General features: G+C 43.2%; 1 protein-coding gene across 1 annotated transcript in view; it reads left to right on the plus strand.

Moving 5' to 3' along the window:
* Window positions 1-23,959, plus strand: part of QTGAL (queuosine-tRNA galactosyltransferase) — a 331,029-nt gene that overhangs the window by 276,786 nt on the left and 30,284 nt on the right. The window contains exon 9 of the mRNA XM_075071756.1: window positions 21,998-22,133. Coding sequence (XP_074927857.1) covers window positions 21,998-22,133 — 136 coding nt within the window. The remainder of the gene's footprint in view (window positions 1-21,997; window positions 22,134-23,959) is intronic.

Below are 23,959 nucleotides of genomic sequence, written 5' to 3' on the forward strand. Positions count from 1 at the left end.
CTTCCATTCAGCCTCTCGGGTTTTTACCAAATGCATGGTTGTCATCACCGCATATCTCAGAAAGAAAGGAATACACACCTTCCTGTATCTAGATGACTGGTGACTGAGGGATAGGTCCAAGATGAAGTTCTTGCTCATATTGACTCTATGCTGCACTACTTTACACATCACCATCTGAGTCTCATCCTAAATACCAGGAAGTTAACTTTGGTTCCCACTTAGAAAATCAAATTCAGCAGGGCCGTAATAGACTCCACGAGTTCAAGAGTGTTTCTGCTGACCAACCATTTTCAGACAGTTCACTTCCTTTGCCTCAGTCTGCATTCTCAGCCTTCCGTGACAGTTCAGATGTGCCTGAGGCTCTTGGGTCACATGTCTACTCACAAACATGCGGTCCAGTTTTCAAGGTGGCACCTTCACCCTTTTACAGATGTGGCTCTGGATGGTTTACTGTTGACTCTTCACCCCCTGGACAGACTAGTCCATCTTTCTCACCTGATCTTGGACACTTTGCAGTGGTGGACATATCCAGAGAAGGTTTTCCAGGACATTTCCTTCATCCAGCCCTTACCAACCAGGTCTGTTGTCATCGACGCCTCCCTGATGGGTTAAGGACCACATCTGGGGTCACTGAAAGTTCAAGGTATGTGGTCAGAGCAGGAATCCACACTACATATCAATGTTTTGGAGATTTGGGCCATATGCAATGCATGTCACACTTTTGTGGACCATAACAGAAGCTCAGTGGTTCACATACTTACAGACAATACCATCACGATGTGAACAGGCAAAGGGGAACCACACTCCAGGATATTCTGCCAGGAGGCAATCAAGTTGTGGCAGGTATGCGCTGAGGAGGCCATCACTCCGTTAACTAACCCACTTGCCCAGTATTCAGAATCATCTCACTGACCATCTCAGCAGGAATTTCCCCCTTAGTCATGAGTGATGTCTAAAGACAAGTGTCCTCCAGGTCATCTTCACAGTTTGGGGCATTCTGATGTTCAACCTTCTTGCTGAGGGACAACAGGAAATCCTATCCGTTCTGCTCTTGAGAGGGCCTCAGTCCTGGCTCCTTGTCCAAAGCTTTCCATCTCAGCTGGCCTTTGGCTTTCCTGTATGTCTTTCCCCAGATCCTGATCATCCCGTAGGTCATCCTCAAGCTGAAGACGAATTGGACCAAGCTCATTTTCATTGCCCTGGTATAGCTGAGGGATGTCTAGCCTTCTGCTTGGACAGAACTAAATCATGTTGCGCTTTGCCTCACCTGTTTGTGTCATATGCCAATTGTATGAAGGGTCAAGCAGTCTTTTCACAGACTGTCTCTAAATGGATAACATCCTGTATTGAGACTGCATATGAAATAGCTTTGGCTACGCCTCCTCAGGTGGTGTGAGCTCATTCTGTGAGAATGCAAGCAGAGGCACTGATTTTCCAAACTGCTGGGGGGTACTCGACCCCTGGCTCTGACCCAGGCCCCACCCCTTCTCCATCCCTTTTCCCAGGGCTTCACCCCTGCCTGCCCCTTCCTGTCCCCGCTCCATCACTGCCCTGCCTCTTCCTGCTTCACCCCCACCCCGGAGTGCACTGCATTCTCCCTCCTCCGGCTCCCTCCCAGCCTCCTGAGCACCACAAAACAGCAGGGAGGGAGGGGGCGGTGCTGATCCATGGTGCCTGCTGGTAGGTGGAAAGTGCTGGGGTGCAGTTGTGGGGGAGCTGATGGGGAGATGCCAGTGGGTGCTCCAGCCCTGGAACACTCATGGAGTCAGTGCCTATGAATGCAATCAAAGTCAATTGCGGTGTTTGGTGACATCTCAGTATTAGACATTTGCAGGGCGACTACATGGTTCTCCATACATACATTTATGAACCATTATACTTTTACTGCATCTTCCAGAGCAGATATAGGTTTTGGTAGGGTGGTCCTGCAATCCTAGTTTATATAGGTGATTCACATGCAGTAGCCACTCCAGGAGGCAGGGCTTGGAGTCTAAGTGGAATACAAAGTTACTTATTGTAACTGTGGTTCTTCGAGATGTGATGCAGACGTGTAAACCACAACCCACCCTCCATCCCCTCAGCCCCAGAACCTAGTTTCTGGGCATTCAATGTGAAGGAACTGAGAGGGGTCGAGGCAGTGTTGCCTCATATAGCCAGGGGAGGGACTATGGCCATGAGACATGAATGTTGCTCTATGGGTACTGTTAGGCAAATGTCTCCAGCTCTGGTGCGCTGGGCATGCACACCCCAGTGGAATACACGTTTGCATCACATCTCAAAGAACCACAGTTAAAGTAAGTAACTTTCTTTATGTAAGAATAGAGTCCGAGTGAAGTACAATATGCACTTAAAATACGTTATTCCATTTCATACAAAAATAGCAACATGGTTATAAATGTTCTCATCATACTATCAACTAAAAGATATGGCACACACATGCTATTTGTAGGAACAAGCAGCCAGGGCCATCCTTAGGCATATGCAGCATATGCAGCTGCGTAGGGCACCATGAAATCTGGGGCACCAAATTTCATGGTGCCCTAAGCAGCTGCATACAGGGCAGCCCCAGCCCCAGCAACCAGCCTTATCCCTCGGCCAGCCCCCACAGCAAGGGGGAGGGCTGCCCTTAGGGGGAGTGTGGGGCCACAGACAACTCCCTCTGCCCTGCCTCTTACTCTCCCCCCCGCAACACCCGTGGCCTGCCCCCATTCCACCTTTTCCCCCAGCAATCCTGCACTCACCGGCAGCGTCAGGAAGTACAGCAACTCAGCCCCAGCCCATTCTACTTCGCCAGTTCCCAGCCGCAGCACTCCGCTTCTTGCCGCCGGTGCATGCGGGGAAAGGCTCGCCCCCCGCACTCACCAGCAGCAAGAACCAGAGAGACATGGCCCCAGCCCACTCCACTTCCTTTGCCCTGGCCCCAGCCATGTCGCTCGGGTTGGGGAAAGGACTGCCCCTGGCTCTCACTGGTGGCGGGAAGCGGAGCACCACGGCTGGGAGCTGGCAGAGTAGAGCGGGCTGGGGCCGGGCTGCTCAGCTTCCCACCGAGCCGGTGAGTGTGTGGGGGATCCCTTTCCCCAAATCCCCTCCTCTGAGCAACATGGCTGGGACCAGGGCGAGGGAAGTGGAGCAGGCTGCTCCCACCCTCCCACTAATCCCCCGGGCCACTCTGAGCCTGTGGGGCCCCCAAAAGTGCCCCCCCACAGCTCCTGCCTCCCAAACCTGGAGGGTAGGGAGGCCTGGGGCCCCACACAGCCTGCCCGTGGTGGGGCTGCGTAGGGCACCCAAATGGCTAGGGAGGGCTCTGCAAGCAGCACAAGTTTCACAAAATTGTTCTTCAATGTTTCTGCAAAATTTAATAAGTAAAATGTATTAAAATCCCACAAACTGCATCTCTGGGATCCAAACAGTTTTAGCTCTTATTGACGCACATTCTTTGGTTATGTATGCTTTGTGCTACAGAGCCAGGATTCTCCAATCTCATGGAATATCAGAGGTAGTTTATTAATAAGATGTATTGTATCTAGTAAGGCAGTTAAGGCAGTTGGTAAAAAGCATAGATTTTTAGCATGCCAAAGGGGAGGAAAATGAGCCATACCTTAAATCATTGAATTCATCGTGGAATAAAATCAGCATAGTAAAAGCAGTAATAAAGCCTTACAGTTTTCCTTTTCTGAAGTATTGCACATGAAGACTGATATTTATGTGTAAGGTGTTATTGTTTTTTAACAGTCTGCAAATTTTGATCAAGAGAAATTTCACTACCAGTGCACACCTTTTTTGCGCTGAAAAATGACAAGTCAGGATTTTTATCCAGAAACAATGAGACAGATCAAAGCAAACGGTTTACAATAATATCCAAGAATTTTCATGATATATTGCATACTGAAAATGAAATTAGCTTTATAGATCCTGATTCTGCACCCTTGAAAAGAAATAAGTATAAACAAATAACAGCTCACAGAAGCCATGTGGATTCAGAGCCCATAGACTTACAGTGCTATCCAAGCAAAGGAAAAGAGAATATTCAATACCAAACAGACATGGTTGGGTAGTTTTAGTGGTTTTCTGAGGAAGGGACCTCATTTAACTGATGATCATTGGAGTAATTAGTTACCTCATTTCTTACAATACTATATTCATCCTAAAATAAAGAATAGCGCAATATATTTTTGTAGAACTGAAACAAAGTTGAGGTCAGTTACGTTTTTAATTTTCACTTCCACTTCTGCATTTGGCATTTTAAATACCATAGGAACTAATGACCTCATCAGTGTCTTGAAAAGTAGATGACAGTAACATTTGATGGTCTCTGTCTTTGCTTAATAAGTCTTTCATGAAAAAGAGGCCGCACTACAAACTCTGTCTCAATCAATGACCCGTGACCTGATGATGAACTCAGACAGTAATAGAACCTTTTAACAGTATAAATGTAGTAACTCAGTGGGACATTAGAATCCAGCAATTAAATGAAGTTCACACGAAGTTCAACAGAACAAATAAACAAAAACAAATCAGTTCATCCACCAGTACAGTCATAGGATTCAACTGAGAAATGGGCCTTTCTGCGAAGTTAAGATGAGGTTCTGAACTTACTGCAAATCCTGGAGTGCTTGGATCCTGAGTCCGAGATAGAGTCATTCTGTAGTTTAGATTGGAAGGTGTTATTTTTTTTCTTTCAAAACCTTACATTAAAAAAGGTCTCTCTCCAACCCTCGTTGAATTCTTTACACTTTTGGATTCATCTCTGTTATAGGCCTCTATGATTCTCTTCTGCATAAAAAGCCAGGCCTCCGTGGATAGACTCTTAGGCCAAATGTGGGACTTATGTCTGTGCATCTAGTGGTATTGCTCTGTTGATTCACTTATGTAACCCCATCCAAGGGGTGAGTGGGGGGCTCAAACAACATGGAGGAGAAGTTAATCCAGCTCAGAGAAAACTTAAATCATATGGCTTTTATTGTCACTGTGTCTGCCATTTCAGACTAGAAATATGCTGCATAGAGCAGATGTTCCCTGATTCCTGCATTCACCCAGCCAGTCACTGCACATTTTAATACAGAGCTCCATTGTTGCATTATTGGTGTGGATGGGATAGTTGTAGCTGTTCAGGAGCAGAGGAACATGCTACATTACCACTCTGCATGAATGCCTCCACTTCACTCCTGCAAAATTTTGGCTTCTGTACTTTCATACATCCCTAATGACTGATGGGTACATAGGAGGCATAGCAAGAAAGATTGTGGGAAAATTATGAAAGACTTAGGAATAATTTTTCCATTTGGAAAAATTATACAGTACCAACAGATTTTCAGTACAAGAAAGTCACCAGAAAATGAAAGAAAGAGAAATAAAATGTAGTTCAGGAATTTGTCCCAAGATGGCAAGTTAGAATCCAGATCTGAACTTCACATTCAGGGATATTTGGATCCAGCCTTTCTGTTCAGGCTTGTCTTTCACAAATTGAACAAAAGGTAGGAAATGCAACTCAATGCCACTGGGAAAGCAGTAGCTATTTTGCTAGTGCAGCTTAATCCTTTCCATCACGGGAACCACAGTTTGGCAGTAACTGAGCATAATCACACCTTGTAGTTGTTGCTGATGGCTATGAACATGTTGTAATGCAGAGACTGAAAATAACTGTGAGAGAATCTTTTCTGGGAGGTACTTTGTATAGCTAAAATAATTGCTCTTAGTCTTATTCGTTTCAGGCACTTCCTTTAACTGCAGTTTGCAGGTTGCTACAGTTCCCTTCTATTGCACCTGCACTCACTCTTGAAGTCTGGGAAAATGGCATTCCCTTATCCCCCAAGGCAGGAATCCCAGCTACTTGTTCTGGGAACATCCCAACATAAGGGGCATCCTAGGTGAACCGGAAACCTAAGGAGTATAACTGAAATTATCTCTTTTGACGCTCCTTAAGCTACATTTTGCTGAAATAGGTGAACTACATTATGTGTTCATTGCTGATTCACACAGACTAAGTCTTTAATTATCATATTGATTAGAAGTCATTCACACTTTTCTCCCCTTCAATCCCACATTCACTTAGTGTTCGTTCATATGATGCAGCCTGAAACTATTAAAGGAATCTAAAGGTTACACCACACAATGCAAACTCTCTGGCTTATCTTAAATTTTCTACAAACGGGCATGTAGGATATGGTGATGTCATGCAAACATTTACCTGTTTGCCTTGTCTTTTGAGGAACAATAGATCTGCCCATAATAGTTGTTCTTTGGTAATGAATCTTCAAAAGATGCCATAAAAGTGATCTCCCATAAACTATGATGCAGACAAAGGGGATTATGGTTTTTATATTTATTCACCTTATTTATATAGCCTAAAATATGTATTAGAGAAAACATCTTATTGAGACGTCACTGGAGCCAGTTATCAATTTTCTTGTGTCCAGGACAATGATCTAATTAGTTGGAAATCTAATGCATTTTGGGATCTACTTGATTTAGTAAATGGTGCTATTCACATACTTTGAACTTTCCACATTTATCAATTCTGAAGGCAACACGGATGTAGGGCAGTTCATAGCAAGCATGAAATTAAAAGAAAAAGACATCCTTGAAGTTGTGTTTTGAGAGATTCAACCTGGCAAGTGTTCCCCGTCCCCTCCCAAGTCTTCTGAGGCTGGCCACTGAGACCACTCTGATCTTCTTTCTTTGGTAATGGTTACTAAATGAGCCCAAGCACTATACCATGACAGTCATCAAAGTGTTTGGGAACAGGGCCATTTGCCTTTCTCTCACTGGTGGGGCATTGGGACAGCTGGTGCAGACTGAGCATACAGTTGGCTGTGCTTTCTCTGTGCAGGGAAATCCCCACCAAATATGGACGAGGATTCCTCAGCACAGGAGAATGCTGCCCAGTAGAGAGTGATGCCTCCTTGAGCTACTGATCTATCTGTTTCCTCATGCCCCTGTCTCTGCTCCTCTTTTTTCCCATCCCGACTCCTTATATTCCCCACCAACCCTATATTCCCTGCCTAATGCTACTACTTTCCCACATACCACCAAAATTTCCTGCTGCCCTACTTGCCTCCTGTTTCCCTCTTTCCACAACCCCTTGGCATTCCATATCTCCAGTCCCAGCTCCTCTCTCGTCCATTCCTCTCCATGCTATCTGTTCCCCCTGCAAATCCTGTCCCCATCCACAACTCCTATGTTCCCCCCTGCCTGCCATCACCTAAATAACATTCTTTTAATGTATTGTTTGTAGGTATAATATGTATATACTGTGTTTGTGGGTAGAGAAACAAAGTGAAGTGACCAAAGTTAATGTGACCAACTTCTGTTGGTGAAAGAGACAAAGTTGGGAGAAGTTGGTCCAATAAAAGATAGTATCTCACCCACCTTGTCTTGCCAATATTCTGGGTCCAACACAGCTACAAAAGTGCATAAAACAGTGTTTGGATATAGATATATGCACTATTCCTTTATGATCATTGCTGACTTTTTGCTTTTTATATGGTGTATAAATATGCCATGTATCTGCTTGCCAGATTATAACATTACTCTTTTTATTTTACTATGAAGAATTTTAAACACAAAAATAAAATTGGTATTCTACTTTGACAGTCCTGAGATGTTTTATCCCACAAATTACATGTTTTTATTCATGTTATTAACATTGAATCACAGTAACGGGGTTTTTGTGCATTCAGAATAGCTTGGCCATGTGGTACATGGACAGAAAATATACTAGGATGTGGTTAGTTGTAATTCTTGTTACCAAAGAAACCATTACTATCATTTTAGCTCTTAGCATTTTTATGTTTCAGGGTGTCTTCTACAGAGCAAATATTATCAAATTAGAGTATTGGGATCACTAAAGTGACTTCTCCACAGTGCAAGTGACTGCCTTTCAGTCTTGACCTGTATCACCTTCTGATATTGCATCGCTTAGGGTTCTTTTCAACAGAAACTGACAGTTGAACCAAATGGATTTTTTGGAGGGTTTTTCCCTGACTGCCAGCCATGCATACTACCTCAGTTCTGAGAGTCATGCTGGATTCTTTCTGAACCTGACTCTTAATGATTCTGCAACATATTCTGTCTTCACAGTAGCCCTATAACTGCTGCATCTTCACTGGTGTTGTGATGATCCAAAAGGGGGCAGAATTTGACCCTGCAGTTGGAAGATAATTAATTCTGTTGGTGCTGTGTAAACCAGCATTGATTCTGGCTTGTGTTCTCTTTAGCTGTGTTGATTCTTCAGTTCTGACAGGAGTAAAAATTTGTCTGTGTCACTAAAGTGAGGTCTGATTCTGAATACTTACAGAAATCAGATCTGATTAGTTAAAAAGGGGCCATTTCTACACAGTCACTTTTCAGTGTAGAATCATTTAAAAAACAACAACTTTTCACTTAACCTCTCTTTTTGAGAAACTAGCAGAAGTCTAGAATTTCCACTAACATCTCATTCTGGAAAAATACTTAACTTCATATTTCTCGCCATTAACTTTCCTTCTGGGAATACAGCATGCTATGAAGAATACGAAAAAGGCAAATGTCAAAGGATGACAGCAGCGGCTAAAGCCCTGCGTCAGGAATGTGCCTTTGTGATTGCATTAAAATATACTTTGTGCCAAATCCAAGATTCTTTTCATTAGCTGGCATGGCTGTTGGGAGTATACCCTTTGGCCTTCAAGACATTGCTGAAATTTCATATGGAATGGCTATTCCTAATGGGTTCATTTATTTATGGGTATGAAGTGTTTCCAAGTTATGACACCACCACCAGTGATGAAGTGCTAAGTAGCCATATATGGGATTGGCTGTGCTCAAAAACTCATAGATGCTAATGTTAACTGAGCTCTCTGAAGCCAACTAATAATCCCCAGCTGAAATCCTCACGCCTCAGTGCTACATGTATTATTTCCGGTTTTAAGTTTCTCAGATCACAGGGCTGGTACATGATGAAGACTCTAATAAAAATACAGATTTGCCTACTATTAAAGTTTAGAAAAGTTTATGAAAACAAAACGCCAGGATCAGATTAAGGGAAATAGTAGGTTCAGTGTAGCCTCTGTAAATTAAAACGTTTGAGATTTTTTTGCTTATAGTATAACATTACCCACTTTATAAAAATAATTTGGAACAACTCAGTTCATATTTTTTGTCATTGATATCCCACTATAAGGAGGAAAAGTTAAAAATGTAATGCCAAATTCAGGAATGAGGTTAAAGTTATATCCTCACACACATTCATGTAGACCTACTGACACCATTTACAGATTTATAAGTGAGTCTTAATTCTATAACACACACTGAGAAGCAGAATAAGGAATAAAAACAAATCTAAGTTAAAACAGGATGAGAAATTTATCTCCTCTTCCAAATCTTTGGCATATTTGGCACTTACACACCAAGTGAACAGGGTCAGAAAGATGGTTGAAAATAGGAGGTTTCAGAAATGAGAGGTAAGGACGATTTCTTGCAAGGAAAAGCTGGTTCTTCCCAAGATTCCATTAGGAACGTAGGGAAAACAACAGGCATCTTGGGGATGTGGTGAGCAAATTATTTATTGTACCATTACTAAATCTTAACTACAATTCCAGAGAAAGATCTGACATTTCATACATGTATAATCTGATGATGAGTGTATTACAAATACACCTCTACCCCGATATAACATGGTCCTCGGGAGCCAAAAATCCATACCACGTTATAGGTGAAACCCCATTATATCGGAGTAGTGGTGGCAGGGCTCCAGCGGTGATTTAGAGAGCCTGGGGCTCTGGCCACGGGGAGCCCTGGGCCCTTTAAATCACCACCTGAGTCCCGCTGCTGGAGTCCCGGGGTAGCAGCGGCAGTGGCCAGTGCCCCGACCCTTTAAATTGCCGCCCAAGCCCTGCTGCCACAGCCCCAGAATAGCAGTGGCAGGGATCCAACAGTGATTTAAAGAGCCCCAGGCTTTGACCGCTGTGAGGAGCATGGACCCTTTAAATTGCCTCCCAAGCCCTGCTGCTGCAGCTCATGGGTAGCAGCACCAGGGCTCAGGCGGTGATTTAAAAGGACCAGGGCTCCCCGCAGCAGCCAGAGCCCTGCTGCCGGAGCCTTGGGGTTACCGCGCCATATGCGAACCCACGTTATATCAGGTCGCGTTATATTGAGGTAGAGGTGTACTGTAAATTAGAACAATCTGGATTTCTTATAAATATATAGTAAAAATTATGATGATGTTTTTAGTTTTTTTACAGTTAACTGTGTATTTAGGCACAAATGTTTTCCCCTACATTTGTTTAAAACATTTCCGATTTCTGGGATACAATCCCCAGCGCACATTTCCTACATATAATTTGCCTTGTGTGTGTGAAGCAGTATAAACGTTAATCCAAAACTCAGGCAGAAAGAAGCAGTGCCCATGTAACATGTTGATTTGTCAGGTCTGTGTAACTTGGTAGAGGTATCCATTTCTGCTGGTGCTCAGTCAGGCTGACTGATGTGAAAAAATAGCTAGTTTGGCTTTTTCAGGATTAAATCTGCAGGGTGTGCTAGTGAAACCATTTACTTTCACTTTTATATAAATTTAGCATTTTAAGAATTTGGGAGATTAAAGACAAGTTGTTATTAACTGTATGACTTTCTATTCTGCCAAAGCTAATATGAAATCTAAAGGGCGTGGGGGTTTCTCTCAGATGTGACATTAAAATAAGCACTTAATTGCTAATGATTTTGGATTTTCAGCTCCAGATATGTTTTTTTCATAAGGTGTAGATGAGAGAGCTCAGTGCATAGGAAGTTAGTAACTGGTCTTTCATCTCTGGAGACCTCACGACAAATCTTGATTTAGGTGAGAAAAAGGAAAGAAAAGAAAAAGCATTGGGTTGTTCTCACCCCATTTCCTATTTGTCCACATAATTAAAACACCAAATAGTTTGGCACAGTCAACAGTCTCTGGTCACAAGAGGCCCAAGTTTAGCTAGAATGTGATCAGTAGGATGTTTCTACTACTCCTGATCAAAGCAGTTTGCCAGTACTGTGCGTGGGTAGCTTGCTCATCCTTGTTCCGTGCTGTTCCTGGTTCTAGATCGCACTCTTAGTCTCTCACTGGCAGAAATACTGTCCTAACTCAGGCAAAACTCTCAGATAAATTGGATTTTTTAAGTGTTAGAAATGCAGGTTTGAGCCCTAACAGAATTTGCCCAATTTACTCCTAAGTGTGTGTGTCTACTGAGAGAGGTGGCCATTGCAAAGTGTACAAAATGGATGGTGGTTTTGCTTGTTAAATGCAGTGCTTTACCACTTGCACTCAGCAACAGTGTTTCTGACAACTATTCTGGCACACCCACATGCTGTGAACCTTACAAGCAAGTTTGTAACACTGTATTCTGGGACTCTTAAACCACCTACCTGTGATTACCAAGCGCTGCTGCTGGAGGCAGAGAACTATTGTAAGTTCCCAAATGCTGTGTGCTACACTGTAGAATGGAGTTAAGAGGACCAGTTGAGCTGCTGAGACTACAGTGCTTTTGACTCCCCATCCACACTGGGGAGAAAGTCATTGTATCCCATATCAGGTCAGTCGGTCCTCAGCTAAAGACCATGCTCAAGATTTGCAACCAATCTGCATCACTAATGCTTGTAAAATTCCTGGCAGGGCTGCTGTGTATGAACACAACACCATTACAGACATTGTACACTTACGGTGCTCCAGAATATGTTAGCCTAAGACCTGATCCAAAGCCCACTGAAATCAATAGGAGTCTTTCCGTTGTCTTCAGTAGTCTTTGGATAAGGCCTCTTAGACAGGGAGCATTTTTTTTTTAATTGTGTGAGTAGCATTAAAGCAGTGCCTGGTTTAATGTGCCAGTTTTCAACTGCCTTTATACTTGAGACATAAATTCACTGGAAATCCATTTATTGTACCTAGTAGACTAGTTATTTTTAAATGTGACGTGGAATCCTAGTTTAAATACTAAAAAAAATCCTGAACATAAACCAGTGTTTTCAGCTACAATAAATTTTCTTATAAACCACTGTAAATGATAGTCTTTAATATTACACTATACAGTGGGAATAGTTGTTTGAAAAATCTAAGTAAAGTGATTTGAAGACAGTACAAAATGAGAACAAATGAAAAAATAAATTGTTGCAAGCACAAAATAGAAGTGATTCAGTCAAATTAGGATGAAGGGATCAAGAACAAAATGCCTGCCTTAGATTGCCTTTTCTTGTTGAGAATACCCTTTGAATTTGCTGAAATTGATAATCCCACCCAATCCTCAGCATTTACAGATGTTTCCTTGTTACGGTCCCACAGCCGTGTGGACTCAACATTTAGTATCAGTCTAACATTTGTTTACATTGTCTGATTTGTATAAATTACATTGTGGAATTTATTTCATATGTGCAGACACAAAAATGCACTCGGACCCACAGACATTTGCTAGCTTGCTGATTTTATTTTAGAGCACATTTTTTAGTCATTTTGTCAGCCTTACAACTTTATTTGAAAGGATTGTTTTTCCAGTGATTTCTTCCACTGCTCCTTTTCTTTTAGAAATGTTATTTGTTATAAATGTTTCCCTCAGAAAAAACAAACAGAAAAAAATCCAGCCAAAAACCAATGGAAAAAAAGAGAGAAAACAGTTGATTCCTTGGTGTTACTCTTAAATAATCCATAGGAAGTTTCAAAGTTGTCACTTTCTAGATCAGTTTCCTTTTTTCTGGTGTGAGTGCACACACACGCTGGTTTGTTATTGTATGATGATCATGAATGTTGGGTTACACATACTGATTTGTGGTTATAGGGATTACTTGTTACTGTTTGTAATAGCAGACTATTGTTTGTTGCAGGGCTGCTCATAAATTCTCAGCTTTGCATACTTGGTTTCTTGTTGTAGGCAAGCTCATGAGCACCAGGATGCAAACTGACTTTTTTTGTGTCACTGGGTTATGCACACTGGTTTGTTGCAATGTAAATGGATGTGGTTTTGTAATTCAATGGAAAAAGAATAATTGTGTAGGTTGAGGAAGAAAGGGCTGAAGGAAGGCTATAAAGAGCAATGACATGTCAGTGTTTGGGTGTATGAGCAGATGAAGTTGGGAGGAGGAAGGATTTGTCTTAGGGTTGGTGGCCCATATGTAAGGGGTGGGAGGCAGTTTGCAATTATGTATTTACAGTATTTAAGCTGTGAGTTTGTGGTCCAGTATTATGTTAGTATAGTGGTTGGGTGTAAATGGGTTGTTGATGACTAGGTAGAGTGCTGGCATTGATTCAGAATTCCATGATTTTGAATCTTTTCTTTGTTTTTATAACTGCAATTTTCTAATCAGGCTTTTCTTAAATAAATGATTTTTAAATATAACCTTAATTCTGGCTTAATGAACTTTTGTCTGGGAATTTCATTAGTGTTTTTAATACATTTATCAAGAGAAAGTAGCAGCATCCCTGCTATTTAAATCTCCTTATTCTCAAGAATATACATTAGATAGGTTAAATGTGCTGAATAGTTAAAGTTGTTCTTCTGCATGCTGGAATTGTAGCAGAGTTTTGTCTTTGAGTGCATGCATATGTCCATTACACAGTAAGTGCATGAACATCTTGTGCACTAGTGCCAGAGAGTTTTCCGTAGCAGTACCCTTGGGATGTCCCCCCTTTTGAGGGATGTGCCTTGTTTTCAGCCAAAATGGATGAATCTTCCCCAGTTTTAAGGAGGTTCTGAAGTCCTTGAGCCTCTACACCCCAGTGACGAAGAGGACAAAATATTATCCTCAGTACCAGCCTAGAGAACAATACTAACTCTCTTCCATAAGGCTTACCATTCTAAGAGGAGACGGAGGCCACAGAGGAGAAGACAAGTGCCTCGTTGGTCTCAAGGCATCCACAGGCCTCAAAGTAGTAGATTTCCTCTTATGTAAAGGACAGCTCTCTACCCGACTTGGCTCTCACTGCCCATTCTCACCTTTCTGGAACAGGCTATCCCATTTCCCACGTGCGGGGCAATCCATCACCCTGCACAAATGAGTACTAAGCACAGTGGAGGGGAATAGGAGGGAGCGGAGAGGAGTAAGCAGCAGATAGGGAGGCCTCAGAGGAAGAGGTGGCGTGGGGCCCGAGAGTGGAGAGTGGGTTTGGCCTCTGCTTGAGGAAGCCAAGCAGGGGCAAGGCCCTGGTCCAGGCACCAGTGGCTCTTCCCACTTCTAGGGAGCTTCCAGTGCTCACTCTCAGCTTCCTGAAATGTAAGAATTATGCGCCGCCTATGACTGGTCCCTCAACAGGGATATCCTACTTTGGGTATTCTGCATAGGAGATTACCCATAAATAGATGTGTCTGCAACTTGGCAGAACAGGAAGTGTTCCCGGTCCTATACTAGAGCATCACAGCCCCTGATCTTTATCAAACACTTTCCTGTTTCCATGAAACAAGGACCTCCTCCGTGCGTACCGACCAGTTCCCCTGATTCCCAGGGTTATTATCAAGCTCAAGCAAGGTCATGGCAGAATGATCCTTATAGCTCCCACCTGACTGAGACAAGTGTAATATTCAGGTGTCCACAAACTGTCTGCTAAAGAACACTGTTACCAATAACCAGAGACCTCCAAATACAGAACCAGGGCCGGGTGCTGCACCCAAATCCACAAATGCTGCACCTTATGGCATGATTCATTAGTGGTTGAATGCAAAAGAGGCACACTGCTTGGTGGCAGTCCAGAATGTACTCCTTAATAGCAGAAAACCTTCAACAAAGGCTCCTTACCTTAGTGGAGACATTTTTCCATCTGGATGGGCTGTCACAGTGTCTTCCCCACCCAGTCTAATATTCAAAGAATTCTGGACTATCATTTTGCAACTTAGAGTCAGGTCTAGTCTTCAGTTCTGTTACAGTGCATCTGGCGGCCATCTTGGCAGTTACAGTGCATCTGGTGGCACCCTTGCATAGAGTGAAGAAATATTTTCACTCACCCAATTATGGCCAGGTCCCTGAAAGATTTAAATTGACTATTCCCACCTGTCAGAGACTCACCATCTTCCTGGATTTGAATTTGGTGGTGTTTGTGCTTATGGACCCTCCTTTCAAGCCCTCCGCGTCATGTGCCTTTCTACACCTGTCAGCCAAGATAACCATTTTAGTGGTCAATCACTTCTGCCACGAGGTTGAAAGAACTGAATGCATTGCTCATTCATCCACTAGATAGTTTTGTACAAGGACAAGGTTCAGCTTAGACCATCTCCTAAATTTCTCTTGAAGATGGTCTCTGATTTCTACCTGAATCAGTCCATCTGCCTCCCAGTTTTCTTCTTGAAGCCACATATATATATAAGAACAAGTGAAGACTCCACATGTTTGTCGAGCATTATCTTGACACCTAGATCGGACAAAGCCTTTTAGGGTTTCTTTCCAGCTCTTTGTTTCTTACGCAGAACATGAGAGGTCATCCAGTCACAACTTGGGACCTCTCAAAATGAATCACCAGCTGCATTACAGTGCGTTATGCTGCCGAAGGAATACAGTTAATGCCTTTTGGCAAGTTTGTGGCACACTCAGCCAGAGCACGTTTGACCTTGGAAGTGTTTGTGGCAAGCATCCCAATTATGAACATTTGTAGAGCAGCAATGTGGCCTTTGATTCATGCATACACCAGATATTACACATTGTCTGCCGTATCAATGGAAGATGCCAGTGTTGGCAGGGTAGTCCTACCGTCCTTCTTCTGATGAGACTCTGAGACCCACCATGTAGGGTAATGGCTTAGGAGTCACCTACAATGTAATAGATGCACTCTAGCACTCAAAGAAAAAAATGGTTACTTACCTTCTTGCTACTGCTGTGCTTCAAAATGTGTTGCATATGTCCATTACACACCCATTCTCCTTCCCTAACACCGCAGAGTCTTTCATTGGTTCCCAGTGTGAAGAAACTGACAAAAAGGGCAGGGCGACGCCACCTTTTATTTCCCTCACTTTGAGACACAAGGAGCTTGGTGGTGTGTGGAGGACCCCCCCCCCCCTTACCAGTATTGCTAGGGAAAACTCTCTGGCACCAGTGCACAAGAGGCGCACACAACTACAGTGTAATGGACATATGCAACACAGCTCAGGAAACAACAGTTATGAGACAATAAGCTTCAAGCTGAACTTCATGTCCTGCAACCTGGCAGGTTTGGCGTTAGACTTTAACGAATCATTGTCAGGCTGATCCTGCAGGTTTATCAGAGCACTTCAAGTTAAATATGTGCCTGGCAGAGTCTGTAGAGAATTCAGAGGTCCCAGATGTGCACAAAATGAATAATTTGAGAATTAATCACCAAGCCTACCTCCCCACCCCCTCCCCCAAAAAACAAACAAACAAACAAAAAACACTCCAGGGCATGAATTCTCATTGAGAATAAATGAACAAATCACATCTGCAGTTTCTAGATCAGGCCATTTTAAGCTATATTGGTCCTGTCCCTCATTGTCCCCCCCCCCCACACACACACAAAAGAACAAGTCAAAAATTCATTGTCCAGTAAATATCAAAATTCATCTTCCCTCAACAAACAACAATCCAATCTCCTTAGGCAGTTACACACCTGAGAAATTTGGTCAGTCAATTTGGTTTTTGGCAAAGTTGGGTGTAGTTCAAAATTGCACTTAAACAGAAAGTGAGTCACACCCTTAACTCAGGAAGGATTATGGTATAGCTCGACTCTTCGTTGTAGATAATTTTAAAGAAACCATTTAATGCAAGAAGTTACTGTGACTCTCAAGATATTTAATACTATACCACAGTAACTTACTCATTGAAACAGTCTAGTAACAGGGAACTGTATTTTATGACACAGAACATGTTCTGTTGGGAGTCTTTCTCTCTCTCTCTCTCTCTCTCTCACACACACACACATACACACACACACACCCTTCAGCCTCACTCACTTGCATTTAAAGAATAACACTGTATCTTTTCAGATAAAGAGCAGAATACAAGCACTAAAAGCTCCTTTGTCCCTCACTTCTGCACTTTGAGATTGTCATAAACAGATAGTAGGAGTTAATAGCACAGAAGTACTTCATGTCTCTTTTGCTTGTAAAGGGTTAACAAGATCAGTGAGCCTGGCTGTCACCTGACCAGAGGACCAATCAGGGAGACCCTGTACCTATTCCATCTTAAATTTACAAAGATAATTTTTACTGTTTTTCTCTCTTTAATTAAAAGCTTTTCTTGTTTAAGAACCTGATTGTTTTTTTTTTTTATTCTGGTGAGACCCCAGGGGACTGGGTCTGGATTCACCAGGGAATTGGTGGGGAGAAAGGAGGGAAGGGGGAGAGAGGGTTAATTTTCTCTCTGTGTTAGGATTACTTTCTCTCTCAGGGAGAGTCTGGGAGGGGGAGAGAGAGAAGGAGGGGGAAGGTGAATTTTCCTCTCTGTTTTGTGATTCAAGGAGTTTGAATCACAGTGATCTTCCAGGGTAACCCAGGGAGGGGAAGCCTGGGAGAGGCAATGGTGGGGGAAAGGGTTTACTTTCCTTGTGTTAAGATCCAGAGGATCTGGGTCTTGGGGTTCCCTGGGCAAGGTTTTGGGGGGACCAGAGTATACCAGGCACTGGAATTCCTGGTTGGTGGCAGCGCTACAAATACTAAGCTGGTAATTGAGCTTAGAGGAATTCATGCTGTTACCCCATCTTTTGGACGCTAAGGTTCAGAGGGGGGAATTATACCCATGACAGAGATATTTTTGGACTTCTTGAGGCTAAAATATCTAAAACTCTAAAATATAAATCCATTAAAAGCCCTAGAAAATGTCCATGGTATTAACTTGTGGGGCACTAGTAGCTGGAAAGATGGTGTATTTATATGGTGCAATTAGTTCTGCTATATTTTAGCACTGCTAAGAGGCACTACATCTTGAAAAGCAAAGTTGAGGTTCTTATATTTAAAAATAATAACCAAGGATATGGTCAGGGCTAAGGAGTGGTTTTGTATTTAAGTAACATGGAAAGAAATTATAGATATCTGGAAAACCTATATATAACCAGAACATTTGACATCCGAGTCGTGTTTTCAATTAGAACATTTTAGGGTTTTAGGAAACTAGTCAAGGGAAATGTAGGAGTTTATTATTTAGAAGGAGTTTTATATACTGTAATTTTCAGGAGAGCTATCAACATTTCAGTTTTCTAAATATAGCTTTTCACTATCCAGACGTCTTTTCAATTATTTTGATTCAGCCAGGAATGAAAGTAACTTAAAAGTCTTACCCAGTATGGGGGCCACGCTCTGGGCCCCTGGAAGGGGCACGGCAGAAGGGGTGGGGCTGGAGGTCAGCCTCCTCCAGCCAGCCCTTCAGCGCTGCCCAGCCTGCGCCACCCAGGGCTCTGGCAGCAATTTAAAGGAGCATGGGCTCCAGCCACAGCAGCAGAGGCTGGGAGCTCCAGGCCCTTATAAATCGCTGGACCTCAGGGCAGCTGCCCCTTTTGTGCCTCGCCCTGCCCCCCCTGCCCCCCCCCCCCCCCCCCCCCCCCCCCCCCCCCGTGGCCACTTTAACATCAGCTGCGTATGGGCCTGTACCAGGGGCCACTTCTTACTGGTATGCCGTACCGGCCCACTTTCACCTCTGGATTCAGCTCAGCAATATGATTTTCAAACTTGAGTATTCCTCATTGTAATAGTTTATTAAAGATACTAACATCTTTGTGAGCTGCCTTTAAAAAAAATCATCTTATAAAAGAATTACCTCAAGTCAAAGTCTCTTGTTATTACTCCTAAAATTGTAACATTCAGTGCTGCATAGAATGACAGTAGGCTCGACTACTGGATGTTTTGAGACCTAGTTCAAAAAGTTTTGGACCATTGTAGACCTGCTTCATTTTACTGTCCATTGCCACGAGGAGCTGAGCTCTCTCAAGTGTAGTTGAAGGTGCTCAGATTCTCACAGGTTTGGGTCCTGAGTTAATTTCTTGGGAGAAGTGAGAGGCATTTTTGGAAGACCAATTAACAATATCTTTCAGGACACAGACTGCGTGTTCCACCCTCAGTTATTGAAGGAAATTGCCAAAAAAGGGGTTGGGCTGTGGTGCAAATAGGGAGGCTGTAGAGGCCTAAGAACAAGGGGATAAGAATGACATGATTGCAGAAGTTTGAGATCATGGTAGTCAAAACCTGTCAATAACAACTTTACAAAATGTATCCTGAATTCTAACCATGTAAGGGAATGCTAGTGTAGTGAATTGTTCAGACCCTGATTGGGAAATGCTACAAATTATTTAGGGTGACATTTTCAAAAGTGACTTAGATGCTTAGGAGCCTAAGGCCTGGTCTACACTACGTGTTTAAATCGATTTAAAGAGCGTTAAATCGATTTAACGCTGTACCCGTCCACACTACAACGCCCTTTATATCGATATAAAAGGCTCTTTAAATCGATTTCTGTACTCCCATATCGGATTACGGTTAGTGTGGACGGAAATCGACATTATTGGCCTCCGGGCGGGTATCCCACAGTGCACCACTGACCGCTCTGGACAGCAATCTGAACTCGGATGCAGCGGGCAGGTAAACAGGAAAAGCCCCGCGAACTTTGAATTACATTTCCTGTTTGCCAGCGTGGAGCTCTGATCAGCACGGGTGGCGATGCAGTCTCAAATCCAAAAAGAGCTCCAGCATGGACCGTACGGAGATACTAGATCTGATCGCTGTATGGGGAGACAAATCTGTTGTATCAGAGCTCCGTTACAGAACACGAAATGCCAAAGCGTTTGAAAAAAAATCTCCAGGATACACAGCGCTGCGTGACAAGCGTAACGGGAAGCCAGAGACTCAAATGGACGCTCATGGATGGAGGGGGGGTACTGAGGACTCCAGCTATCCCACAGTCCACAGCAGTCTCTGAAAAGTATTTGCATTCTTGGCTGAGCTCCCAATGTCTGTAGGTTCAAACACAGTGTCTGGCGTGGTTCAGGGAATAGCTCCTCAGTTTCTTCCCCCACCCCCCCCACCACGTGAAAGAAAAGGGAAAGAAATCATTTCTTGACTACTTTCAATGTCACCCTATGTGTACTGAATGCTGCTGGTAGACGCGATGCTGCAGCAGTGAAGAGCAGTATCCGCTCCTCTCCCTCTCCCCTCCCCGGTGGTAGACGGTGCAATAGGACTAGTAACCGTCCTCATGAATATCTAACATGTTGACATCGAGGCCAACATTGCTGGTTACTCCCAGTAGATAGGACAGAACGGCTAATAACCAGCTTCATCATAGCAACTGGGGGCTTCAGCCCCCTCCCTTTCCTGTGTAAAGAAAAGATTCTGTACTGCCTGGACTGTCATAGCAGCCAGCATGCTGGGCTCCTCTCCCCCACACCGCTTAATGTCCTGCCTGGACTATCATCGCGCTCGGAGGCTGCCTCCCCCTCATTTTATGTCACTAAACACTCAGTGTTTCTTATTCCTGCATTCTTTATTACTTCATGACACAAATGGGCAGGACACTGCCACGGTATCCCAGGAGGTTGGGGGAGAGGGAAGCAACGGGTGGGGTTGTTGCAGGGGCACCCCCTGTGAATACTGACACGGAGCAGCTGTGCTCTGATACACTGGTCCTCTAATACACTTGCCCCTTATTCTAGGCAGGACTGACTCTATTTTTAGAAACCATAAGGGAGGGATTGACTCAGTCCCAAGTGAGTCAATCCCAATTTTGCTTTTGCATTGCGCCCCCGGCCGATTTCAGCCAGGGGCACTCATGATAGCAGCGGACAGTACAGAGGGGAGAGATAACCGTCATCTCATTGCCAGTTTTCTCCGGCAGTAGACGGTACAGAACGACCGGTAACCATCTCTGCTATCATTGCAAAAGCAAGTGAATGCTGCTGCTGTGTAGCGCTGGAGTATCGCCTCTCTGTCCGCGGCATCCAGTACACATACGGTGCCGGAAAAAAAAAAGCTGAACGGGCTCCATGGTTGCCGTGCTATGGCGTCTGCCAGGCAATCCAGGGAAAAAACGGCGCGAAAGGATTGTCAGCTGATGTTTTCCCAGAGGAAGGAATGACTGACGACATTTACCCAGAACCACCCGCGACAATAATGATTCAACCCAGAATTCAAGGGCGGGGGAGACTGCGGGAACTATGGGATAGCTACGGAAGAGCTACCCACAATGCAACGCTTCAGAAATCGACGTTAGCCTCGGTACCATGGACGCACCAACGCCGAATTACTGTGCCTAGTGTGGCCGCATGAAATCGAATTTATAATATCAGTTTTATAAAACCGATTTTAGCTAATTCGATATTATCCCGTAGTGTAGACGTGGCCTAAGTCTCATTGTAAGTGAATGGGACTTAAGCTGTTAAATCACACAGGGATAAATCACCTAGGGTAAAATTTTCAAAAGCGCCTAAGCAATTTAGGAGCCTAAATCTCATTGACTTTCAATGGGTCTTAGTTTCTAAGTGCCTAAGTCATTAATGAAAATGGGTCATAGGCTCCTAATCATTGAGGTGCTTTTGAAAATGTTACCCTTATAGGAATTTTATGGCAATGTTTTTCCTACTACAGTCACTCCTCACTTAAAGTCGTCTCGGTTATCGTCGTTTTGTTGTTACATCGCTGATCTATTAGAGAACATACTCGTTTAAAGTTGCACAATGTACGCGTATAATGTTGTTTGGCCACCGTCTGCTAGTACAGTACTTTGTCCACTACTTGCAGGATTCTCTGGAAGAGCAGCCTATTGGTGCTAGCAGATGGAGAAGAAGTAGTGTAGGTTGTGACTCTAGTTTGTTCAAAATCTTTCAATGTTCATTGAAAGAGCATGTCATATGAACTGAATACTGTAAATAGAACATAGTCTCCCACCCCCAGAGGCAGGGACAACAAGTTTAATGTTTAAACAAGAGATGCTTTTTCCAGCCACAGTATTAATTTCCATTGAAGTTGTTGCTAGTGTGATCTTTCAGTGTGCTTTTTGCATCAAGAGTGAGTCTGTGTTGACAGTGCTATTTCTTACATTGTTAATGCATTTAAGGGCCAGACTCACCTCTTTTCCAATTCCCCAGGGAAACCATCTGGAATCACCGAGTCAGGTTTCTGGAAGACAGAGCCCTCAAGCACTGGACATCTTTCACCATTTGGAATGCTGGCAAACAGGGAAGGAAGCTCTATAGAAGCTTATCACCAGCTAATCAGAAAAAGGTGAGATGTCAAGAAAATCAAGTGTGGGTAAAAGTTGTAAAAAGAGCAGTTTCTTCTTTCCTTCCTATGCCCACTAGCTCCTTGATAGTTAAGGTCATTGTAGCATAACATGTGTCCTTAGCATTTTTCAAAAATGTTCTTGGTTTCCAAATCTGTGTGTCAGCTGTGCTGCTATCTTTTTTTAAATCATGGTATTCATCTCTCTTCCAACTGATGTACCGTTATATTGTGTTTGCCTGCTGGTGACTGCATGTAATAAATGATCAAACCGTATGTCACAGCTCATGGCCTTGCTGCTGTATAAGCCTCACACCACCTAGCAGTTCCAGGTGAACTAAAGGAAAACGACTCTCTGGATGGGACAGTACTAAAATATCTTGGCTTAAAATTTTTAATATGTGCATAATATTCATCTCTGTCCTGAAGTGAATACTGGACAAGGTCCTCATGACATGCTAAGTAATCTGGTTTGTGTTATGTGGAATAAACACCTTATATCCCCCCATAGAAATCATGACTGTTAAACATAGAGGAGAAAATGTTGTACATGAATACAGGATTTAATTTATAACGCATTTCTTTCTGAACATGGTCATTACTTAGAATTGGCAATGAAAGAATTTTGCTCAGGAGAGATTTATATGGGAATTAAAATACCTTGCTCTCATATCATTTTCTTCTTGTCTTATAACTTTGTAAGATAAAGGCTCCAGGGTTCATGTTATATATCTGTTTCCTATAAACAGTCTTGAAACATCCATTTTAATGTCTTCTTATGAAAAATATGGGAGGAAGGCAGGAGAATGAAGACATGAGAACCTGATTAATCCAGTGGTCCTCAAACCACACACAACCTGTAAGAAAGTAAAACAAATGAATACATCTACAGTAGAATTCATTGGGTGGAAATGGGAGACAGTCACATAAGGAGTCTGTGGTAGCAGGTATTGAACCCCAATCTCTTGCCAACCTTCTTTATCTCTGAATGAGGCAGTGGGTAAAGTAACTGCAAGTAGTGAGAAGTTTAATGCTGGACATATAAGAAAAATTACTTCAATAAAAAGGACAGAACAGTTTGTTTCAAAGTGTTGAGTCATCTTGGCCCCTCGATGCAGTGTGCATGAGTCTGTGAGGTTTCTATAAAAAGGCACTCTGTATGTAGTCAGTATTTTGGGAAGTGCTGTGTGAATTCCCCTAACTCTCTCACGTTCACCACACTTTCCAGCTGATGGCCTTTTTTGAATTAGGAAATAATTTCATCAGTAAGAGATGGAAGGGTGTTTGGTGACACTGCACAAGCAAGAACTTCTGAAATGAAAACCAGAAAACAGTCTGTGGTTTTTATGATGCAACCAGTTGTGACGGGTTGGATCACAAAACCCGTCTGGGCGCTGCCAACTGATGTGTCAAGACTACCTCTGCTCCTGTTTTCCCTGCCAGCTCAGGACTCCAGCACCCTGTCTTGTTGAGCCAGACACTCCCGTCTGCGCCAGCGAAGACCCAGGGTCTGAGTTACTTGCCCCAAAGCTGCAGGTTAACCTGAAAACAGCTCACAGAAGTGTGCTTGTCTTTACCATTCAGATGCCCAACTCCCAATGGGGTTTAAACCCAAATAAATCCGTTTTACCCTGTATAAAACTTATGCAGGGTAAACTCATGAATTATTCACCCTCTGTAACACTGATAGAGAGAGATGAACAGTTGTTTGCTCCCCCAGGTATTAATACATATTCTGAGTTAATTAATAAGTAAAAAGTGATTTTATTAAATACAGAAAGTAGGATTTAAGTGGTTCCAAGTAGTAACAGACAGAACAAAGTAAGTCA

This window comes from Chelonoidis abingdonii, chromosome 13 (genome assembly GCF_003597395.2).
Source record: "Chelonoidis abingdonii isolate Lonesome George chromosome 13, CheloAbing_2.0, whole genome shotgun sequence".
NCBI classification, from domain to species: Eukaryota; Metazoa; Chordata; order Testudines; family Testudinidae; genus Chelonoidis; species Chelonoidis abingdonii.